The sequence below is a fragment of the Centruroides vittatus genome, unplaced genomic scaffold (assembly GCF_030686945.1).
Source record: "Centruroides vittatus isolate TY-2023 unplaced genomic scaffold, ASM3068694v2 contig_1078, whole genome shotgun sequence".
Lineage (NCBI taxonomy): Eukaryota > Metazoa > Arthropoda > Arachnida > Scorpiones > Buthidae > Centruroides > Centruroides vittatus.
Genome location: NW_027120693.1, coordinates 617,223 through 627,116, shown reverse-complemented (window position 1 = coordinate 627,116; position 9,894 = coordinate 617,223). Strand labels below are relative to the sequence as shown.

General features: G+C 38.7%; 1 protein-coding gene across 1 annotated transcript; it reads left to right on the top strand.

Moving 5' to 3' along the window:
- The first annotated feature begins 282 nt into the window (after positions 1-282).
- LOC136974015 (uncharacterized) lies at positions 283-9,036 on the top strand. Its single transcript, XM_067268786.1, has 6 exons — positions 283-935; positions 2,917-2,988; positions 5,894-6,091; positions 6,713-6,784; positions 7,224-7,405; positions 7,691-9,036. Exons 1-6 carry the CDS (start codon positions 864-866, stop codon positions 7,881-7,883), a joined length of 789 nt encoding a protein of 262 aa, XP_067124887.1. The 5' UTR covers positions 283-863; the 3' UTR covers positions 7,884-9,036.
- Positions 9,037-9,894: the final 858 nt, after the last annotated feature.

Sequence of the window (9,894 nt, the reverse complement as noted above, 5' to 3'; positions counted from 1 at the left end):
ATGCTAATTTTACACAATGGATTCAATCCATTTTATCTGAGTGTTTCTGAGCTACATCTTGTGTTAGACCGAACAATTATAAGTTAGCTCGTGCACAAATAAGGTCTTTTGCATTTATAACAATTTAGAAAACAGGGAACGAAGTAGAAGAGGATTCTAGAAGCTGAGGAGGAGGAGGAAGAAAGAGCAGGATTCTAGGAAGATGAGGGGAAGAAACTCATTAAAATATATATAGAAAAGGAAGAAAAGAGGTGCAAATTTTCGGATTATTCAGCTGAATTGTAGTTTTAGTTACGGATAATTTTGTAAAAACACCTTAAAAGACAGATAGAATCGATCTATCGTATAAGGAAGTGCTGCTTCACCTCCAGACAAGCGCGCTCTGAGGTGAAGCCAGCTTTGGGGGCACTCCTGATAAATAATAGTACAGCTTACGGGAAAATCCGGATATGGCGGATTTAAAAACGAATATAACGGGATTAGGCACGTCTAAGGTGATTGAAAGTCTGATAATTTATAAGAAAAATACTCGATGGAAGCTTCAAAAATAGATAATAATTGTTGCTGTATGTGGAGCGACGTCAGAAACCTCTTCCACCCCCATCAATCTCGTGCTGACTTAAGAGAATTTCCCAAAAGACTCGCCATCTGCAACGCGATGGATCGGTTCTTTGAACCGGAAGTCGGAAGTGGCGTCACGCTAAGACGTCGTCCATTCGTTTAAAAGTAGGAGCCACGTCACCGAGAAGGTTCTCCGAAGGCACACTCGTTCCCGGGATGAAGGTTGTCCATTCGAGTGTTGCGAACCTTTACGTGCCGAGACGGAGGTGCAAACTAGCTCCGATCGGGACTCGAGAGGCACCATGAGGTGCCTTAGGTGCTTTATGAGGACTCGAGTGGTCTACGCTAGAAAAACTTGGGATAAGGCTCATCAGGTAACGTAGCCTTCTCGCCATTTCAGGATTTGCATGATAGAACCCTTATACATTTAATGAGCGGTGGATCCTATGTAGAATGAAATCACCCATTTTTACTAGGAAGGGAAAGGATTTGATGGATGATGGTAAGAGGGGCACTCCTAAAGGAAGGTAGGAATTACTGTTTGTTTTTGGAAAAAGAGGCATTCCTATAGGAATGGCTGTTGTTCTATGAGTAAGGGGCACTCCTGTAGAAAAGTAGGAACGGCTGTTGTTTTATCGAAACTTTTTTTATTGTAGTAAAAGTACATCTTCCTTCCTCCCATTCCATAACAAAGAAGATGGGATTCTCTTCTTCCTCTTTCACCTCTCTTCATCCACCTCTTTTTTACCATTTCTCTCCTTATCCTCTTCTAATCTTCTATCTTTTCTAGCCACTCATACGTCACAGGAATATGCTTCCTTCAACTTCCACCCCATCCATCCCTCTCGCTTTCCTATTGCAAGTAGGATCGTCCTGTTCCAGGTGCGATCCAACATTCTCATTAAACTTTAAAGAGGAGGAACGATCAAGGAGGAGGTTGGCAATCGTTCGGCGTGACTGTTGTCAGGGTGGGGCCCAATCCGTTCAGACGTTCGACCCAGAAACGGCATGGCCCAATTAATATCACGGATCGATGGATAAAGTGTACCTAAGTACTACAGCCGAGGAGGATGAGGAGGGGAGCGAAGAGGAGGAGAAACGATGAAGTTTAGTAGAAAATTCCTCCCCCCAAAATGATTCTCCCCGGTTGCCAAATTTCCCGAAACAAAATACGATCCGATCGATGGTATTCTTGCATGAGGGGTCATGCGTAACGTAGTCGCCCGGGCAACGTTGCTCGCGCGAGAGAACGCGGCCCGCCCGCCTAAAATCTGGTAGAAGCGCGAACGGTGACGAAAAACGATGCTTGGACCCTCGTTCCTCCGTAACAAGTGGAAAGAAACGGTTCGTAACATCCAACTCAAGAACCTTCAGGTAAATCCTCAACCTCTTCTACTCTATCAAGATGATAAACTTCCCTCTGGAGGAGGATAAAAGGAGGAGATGAATCCCTTCCTTGCATCCTCCTCCAGAGGATGTTAGCATCCTGATACTCTTCCTAGCTGCTGAAGCTTCCCGAACACGAGAAGGTGACGAAGAAACACTCCCGAAAACGTGACGTTCTGAGGAGTTGCAATTCGCGGAACGTGGTAGTGCCACGTCACACGGTATCCTTCGGAATTCGGTGTTTTCCCCGGTGACGCAATCGAGAGTAATTCTTTCTTTGCAATCAATTAAGCGTAATTGGCTGTCTATTCTCATTCCTCCTATGCAATACGTTCGTTTGAAAACGGTTCATTTCCTCCCTTCCAAATGGAAACGCCCACGATTACTTTTTTATGACGACGATCGACACTCGTTACGGGATGCATCACACATAGTTACGCAGCTCGTGAGCCGGGTATTAGCATCACCACACAACAATTTTAGTGGAGTAATATACCACGATCTCGAATTCTTTCGGAAGTATGGTGAGTAATTGTAAGATTTAAGGGAAATTTAGGGAAAAAACCTTATTTTTTTATATCCTAGGCCCCGTTTTAGGTTCGTAAAATTGGGTATAGACACCAACCCGCGTTCGGGAATTGCAAAATTACGCGCGGACTTTGCTCCGAGAGAGAGAGAGAGAGAGTGCGCGTTATAATTCGATAAAGACTCAAAAATCGCCGCCAACGCGTAAATATAGCGAGAAAACGTTTAATAATTCAAAAATATCATGAGAATCGATCGAAACTTTCGATTAGTTGAAGTCATCGATTCCGATCCACGCGAGAAATCCACATAAAATCCCATCTTAATTGGCCAATCGCGCTTCTCTAAACGTGTTTTTTGGATGGAAAATGCCCATCTTCGCGCTCGGATTATCCGCGCGAAACTTAGGAAATAATGTTGCGAATGAAGAATTTTTAATTTCAGAACATGCCGAGTCTTCACGACCCTCTGCCAATGGTGCAAAAATTGTTAGACGAAGAGCGGCAAGCAGTCAGGGTAAGTGACTGTATCGGTGTGTTATATTGGGGTCATCGCGCGTGTTACGTTCTAGTTTCTACCTTCTCGCGCCTTTTTCCTGTCCTTTAAACCATTTACGGCAGGTTTTCCTGCATAATTTAGAAGAAGAATAGAAAAAATTAAACAAAGAAATAATTTTAAAATATCTGTAAAGGAGAATTCGTGTGTTAATCCACTTAAGGAGAAGGATCAGGAGCTAGGAATGGCAGGTGGGGATTAAGAAGGATCTAGAATTTGTTCAATAAAGGACGAGAAGGAGCTGGAAATCTTTTTTGGGGTCCACAAAGGAGTTTGCGACCTTTAAATTAATGCTTACTAACAGTTTATAGATTTTAATTTGATAATTTTAGTACAAAATAATAGGATTTAGGTGAAAACAATGGTTTAAAACTATATTTCTATTAACTAAAATAACTTAAATAAACGAGATCAAATGGGATTTCTGTCAAGGAGCAAGAAGAGAATAAAGGGAAAGGTGTAAATTCCTTAAAATTAAAGGTAAAGAGCATTCTGGAACGGTTATAAAGCAGTTGAAATAAGGCAATTTCCCTCTTATCTGACGTAGAGAAAGTAGATTCTTGCACAGATATGGCGCTTACGTGATGGAAAATATTTAAAATTCCAATCACGCAAAGACGAAATTTCATTCAAAAATTACGAAATAAACGTTTTTACTTCGTGATTCCTGCCAAAACTGTCGTTTAAGAATCGATAACCAAGCATTTTTTTACACCTCGGATGGAATACTTTTGCTAAAAACCCCCCCGGTGGAAATAGAGAAATCGCGTTGTTTTCGTTTAAAAAATGAATTTTTCTAGCATAAAATTTAGTTTAAAATAGTTTTAAAAGGAGGAAATTCCTAAATATTTCTCGAATTGAAAGTTTAATCATAGTTTTAATTAGAGATAATTTTTTAAAAAGTAGTTTAGAAATAGCACTAGATGAATGAAAAGTACGGCTTCTCCTTCAGACACGCTTGCTCCGAGGAGAAGCCAGCTTCCTATACAAAATACGTAAATACTCTAAAGTCAAATCTTTAGAGCTCGAAAGATGACGATGAGCGTATTGTTTACGATCCCTCTAATCAGTTAAGATGTTTAGAAACCGTTTACGAGCCCGCTAACAGTTTAGGAGAAGGTTAGGAATTTATGGACTCTCCGAAGAGCTAGGAGAAGGTTAGGATTTGCGAGCCCATCAAAGGGTCGAGAGAAGGATCAGGAGCTATTTATGAGGTTCTGATACTTCTCTTAAGGATTACGAACTTAGAGTTCTCTCTGCCTGTTTAGAAAGGTCACGAGTAACTCGGCTCGTCTCACTTGAAATTTAGACAATTTAGAAGAAAACAATCGATCGATTATGACATAGAAATGTATAAACTTTCTAAATTTACCTATAGAGAAGGGGCTGTATAAACACGAGTGAATCACGCTACTCTCGTGTAATGTATCTAAATGAACTGTTACGACTCTTCTGATCTACTTACCAATCCTTATAAAGTCACGGGATTAATCTAGTAGAATCAATAATACAGTAAAAACACACTGCTTCTTCTGAAAGTAGGTGACTACCTCTATCCTTAACACTTTGCAATACTAGAATTTAGTAGTTTTTAGGATCTAGGGGTTAAGATCCTACTCTTCCTGTTCTGTAGTATCTAGGTACTATTAAGATCCTGTTTGGCAGGATATAGCTGTTTACTCTTCCTATTTTGTAGGATGTGTTATCAAGATCCTGTTTGGCAGGATATAGGGGTTAGGTCTTCCTATTTGGTAGGATTTAGGCATCTTATTAAGTCCTATTGTTTCTGCTCGATAAGAGATTGTTATCCTGTACTTCTAGATTACAATATGCGGTATTTGATTGTGTCGTGTCTACTGAAAGTTTAGGTTAGACAGTGACTGAAGCATTACACGCAGTACAATTGTATCAGTAATAATCAGTATCAAGCTCGCATTTACAATTAATGACAATATCAGTGGCACTGTTTTTAAAGGTTATAGTTAATGCTTATTATGGATACAGTGTGGTGTAAGTTGCACGTTTCTATGATGAACAGTTTTCGAGAAATAGAGCGTGACAGATGAACAGATATGTAGTGAACAACATACTCTATGCTAAACTTTAAAAAAATAAGAGTCTATAAGTTATATTTTCGATGGTCCTGCGTATAAAACACTTTAAAGTAGCGTAAGAAGTTTAAGACAAATTATCATATTTTCTTCTAAATATGTGTTAAAGGGAAACAGACAAACACCCGCTTGAATCAAAATTAGACTAAGACACGCCTGTTGAAGTCGAAATTAATTTAAAACACGCCTATTTTATGTCCAAATTTGTGTAAAACATTCCTATTTAAGTCGAAGTTAATCTAAAACACGCCTATTTTATTCTATTTGTAGAAAAGATGAGTAACTCCGCCTTCATTTACTTTGTCGACCAATAGTAGCTAAGCACGCCAGAGTTATTAGAAAACATTACAGAAACGATATCTTACTTATATCACGAGGGACCGCCTAACTTTAAAGTTATTTTTTTTGTGAGATTTACGGAAAAATTAAAATTTTTGTTCTTAAAAACTCATTTGCATAACCATTCGATACTGAATTATAGTAATGCGAAGAATCATCATTAGTATCGATCTACATTACTTACGATTGATTCAATAGCTAGTTTTATAAGCTTAAAGCTGATATATTATTTATAAAACTGTTAATATAATAGCGTCATTAACCTATATCAGTTAATGGATCCAGGTTGTATCGTTGTTATTATAGAAGTGTAGGCTGTAAATGATACTTACATCGATTTCCACCAATATGGCGCGACTGTAATTTGGGATTTTTCGCATTAATTTAAACGATTACTCAAATAATTTGATTTGCAGACTGCTCTTCAAGCTGTAGACGAGCACACCAGACAGAAGAGAAAAGAACTAGTCGAGTCTCATCGTAAGTGGATGAGAGAGAATAAGCCCAAAGAAGAAAAAATACCCACCACCAAACGCCCCAAAACGAAACAAGATGCGAGTTGTAGAAGAAAGGTGGAAGAATACGAACATTATCTCCATTACACGGAGAAAAAGGTAAGTTTGTTTAGTTTTAGAGTTACTTCGGGGCATGACGACGAGGCATCTTTCTTTGAAAAATTCAAATGTTTATTATATTGTGTCGAGGGTGAACGATTGTTACTATACATAAATTAATAAGGTTCTGAGAAGACTTTTCAGATTCCTGCATGCCTCTTTATTCTCTCACATAATTAGGATCGAGAGGAATTTAAGGCTCAGCATCAGTGTAAGTGTTTGATGATGCATATGAACTACCGTTTGTAGTTTCTAGGGTAGTGTCTTCCAGAGGGTATTCCTATAGAACATTTAATGAAGGATCTCTCTTCTAGAGATTACTCAGGGTTTTTATCTCCTATAGAGGTTACCAAGTGAACTGCTTGAGTTTAGGAATGGTCCTCAAAGCAAAGAATAAGGATCATTCCTATCCCATCGGAAACAGATTCCCGTAAAGGAAGCGAGAATATGCTTGTTCTAGAATGGGAACCGAACCCACGTCTCCTAGCAGCATTTAGAATAATTTTTATCTTTTAAAATCTTATTAGAAATATTTTCAATTTGTTTATTTATGATTTTTATATTTAAAAATATATTTTACCCCCTAAAATTTGTCAATTTTTTTCCCTTTCTTCGTTACAGCGCTCCGTTTACCTCGACGTCATTTGCGAGGAAGACGACGAGCAAAGTTCAATAGAAAGTAAAAAAGATAAAGTAAGTTCACTTTCAATACTTTTATCATCATCATCATCACCTCCTTTTTAGATATTTAATAAGATTTCTATAACCGTTTCATTGCATAATTCAGTTATGATAATGTAACAGGATGTTAGGAGATCATCCATCATCACATACTTTAAAGTAAGTTTTCTCATGTAAAATTAAAGTAAATGGCATCAAAAGTGGCATCACTAATCACACCTGTTAGTGATTGAAATGTCACGTGAACGGTGTAAATTTCGCATAAATTTCATTCGATTTTTCGCTGGTAAATTCGTGATTACACATTTTCTATGTCCAAAATTGATTCAGATTTCTCCAGAATCGCATAAAATTTTAATGTATAATGTCAGACGGGTGTTGCAAATTAGATTTTATAACAATTCTTCACGTTTAAGGGAGCATAAACGGTGATTTTTTTAATTGAAAACAGGTGCGCCTTTCGTCCAGGAACGACAATTTCCTTCTTGTAGATCGAGAGGCACCTTTACTCCCCCCCATACACCCCACCTGGAAGCAGAGAAATTACTTGGGTAAGGGTGACAGAGCGAAACTTAACAACTGGCAACACGTTGCCGACAATTTCATCGACAGCGATGCCAGGAAGAGAGGGAGGTAAGTTACAGAAATCGTAATTTTTAAGTAGAACGTCTGTGCGTGTGACCGTTTCGATTATTTCGACATTCAAACATCGCTTCTACCCATTCTACTTTTCGTTTCCAAACCCGGAAGTGGAACGAGCATCGATCAAACGAATCGTGTCGTAATACATCACACGTCACAGCGAATTTGTCATTAGAAGTTACACACTAGTTTACCATTCCAGAACACTTAAAAAAAAAACTGGAGCAAAGTGATTTAGTATAATGTCACGCGGCTCTTTTTCTCTCTCTCTTGCAGGCTGCGCATCAATGGAAGAAACAATAAGACTCAGCTGCACCTCAACTACCAGAACGATCTCAGCGATAAAGGTAACGTGGATCAGGAGTTAGGACTTCAGAAAAAGAGACAATACACGGATGGCCCTACGTACTGCAGCTCGAACAGTCGTTGGGTTTCCAACATCCCTTCTTTGGCATCGAGTCCAGACTGATTTTCGCTACAGAGACTCCAGCATCTTCTATTCAACGAAGGCTGATGATGCCGACTGGGAAAACAATGGCTACCACTTGTGGTAATGAGTTTTGCACTTCAGAATTTCGAATTATGGAGGAGGAACGCCCCTTTGTTCGTGCGATTTTATCCATTTTTGGATTTCTTTCAAAACCAACGATCCTCTGCGTGCAACGCTTCGGTTGCTCCAACCTAATTTGCATATCGATCCGTTTCTCTTATCTGAATTTATCTATTGTTATTTTTTAGTTTAATGGCACTCGGTGGCTTAGTGTATTTGCTGTACTTATAAATGTATGCAGATGTGAAAAAATGGCAGCTAAAGTAATCCAATTTTGTACATATTTATGACCATTATCATCCGAAAATTAATGTAGAAATCTTCGTGAAATATCATTTTGCTCTTTCATATTGCTCATTGTATTGAGATTCCGGAGGGATTTCTTCGTGAAGCGTCACGCTTCACCCCTTCCTATTGTAGTTCTAATCATCAGACTTCGTTTAGCTCTAAATAATTTCGGGCATTTTGCATCTTCTTAGCTTACATGCTTGTTTACAACTTCATCTTCATCTTATTGCAGAAGCGAAGATGCCGTTCCCTTCTAGCATCTTATTACTACAGCGGGTCTCGATTTAACGTTTCATCACTATCATCAGAAGCACTAAATCGAGAATTCTATAGGTTAATTATACATAAAATTTCACGCTTTTATTGCATATAAATTGAAAATAATGACAGGTTTTCGGTTAAAAAAAATCGTGTACGGCCGCCATATTGTTCTCGCATTGTCGCGAACGCTAACTTTAAATCATTTTCTCGCCAAAATATCGTCCTTTCCTCCTAATAATTGTTACATTTCTTGCACAAAACTCTCCAAAAATGAAGAAAAATTGATATTTTACAATTAGTTAACAAATTAATCCAGAAAATTTGAATTTTTTCGGTGTAATTCTGCCAAACTGCCAAGTAGAAGCGTATGCAGTTCTATTGGTAATTGGTATTTTGAGAGTTTGAGCTTACCTTCCTCTTTATCTTTCACTGATGATAATAAGGATGATGCATTCCTCTTCATCCTCCAAAACTTACTGCATGTTTTGGTGGTATTGTTGTCAACAAATCGCCATTAAACTGTACTTGAACCCCAATGATAAATGTTACTTCACTCCATTCATCAGTTTACCTTCTGTGAAAGGAAATTTGAATGTTAAACATAAACATTTGTCATTTTAAAAGTCGAATAAATAATTTTAAAAAATCCCGATAAAATATTTTTTATTTGATTAAATGAATTACAATAAGAAATTGTACCAGTTAAAATAAAGTCGTGAACCGGATGCGGCCGCCATATTGTTTTCGCATCGCGGCGCGCGTGAAACTAATATGGCGCGATGCGATGATTAACACTTTAGGAAACTGGCAATTATCGTGGAGAAATCTCGAACAGAACCGAAAATTTTCAGATCAGATAGTAGCAGAGTAGATAAAACCACCGAATCCTGGTTGTTGGTCGGGGGTTCATGTCTCATGAACGGGTTTTTTTTTAACTCTCTCCGTCCCGTGTGGACACTACGAGGGCCTCTTTTAGCAAGCCCATTATGGATGGATTCTGCCAGGCCCACGATGAGGGGGCCGGATGGTGAGGACGGGGAATGATATATCCGGACAGAATCACCCCAGGAAACCTCCTCTTGCGTCTAATAGGAGCCAGCTTTCTATAGAAAGTCCTCCCGGGAGGAATTCCTCTTTGGCAGATCACCCACGTGTTAAACGCAACACTTATTACATCACCCCACTTCACGTTTGTTACCAATTATTCATTAATTTTCTCGCGTATTAAGAAACACTCGATTTCTGTCAGGTAAACAGAAACCAAGACAACATGCTCGAGTCACCAGAGATCGCTTATTAACACCCTTACTCACGCGGTAACGGGATGCAAATCTTAAGAATAAAAGGAAATTTAACAATCAAATTACGAAATTTTAGCGAA

Excerpts from the sequence above, each read along its gene's own strand:
- LOC136974015 (XM_067268786.1), top strand. The coding sequence starts at position 864 with ATGAGGTGCCTTAGGTGCTTTATGAGGACTCGAGTGGTCTACGCTAGA. Across the intron at positions 936-2,916 it reads CTTGGGATAAGGCTCATCAG|AACATGCCGAGTCTTCACGA; the intron begins GTAACGTAGCCT and ends TTTTAATTTCAG. Across the intron at positions 6,785-7,223 it reads TAGAAAGTAAAAAAGATAAA|GTGCGCCTTTCGTCCAGGAA; the intron begins GTAAGTTCACTT and ends AATTGAAAACAG.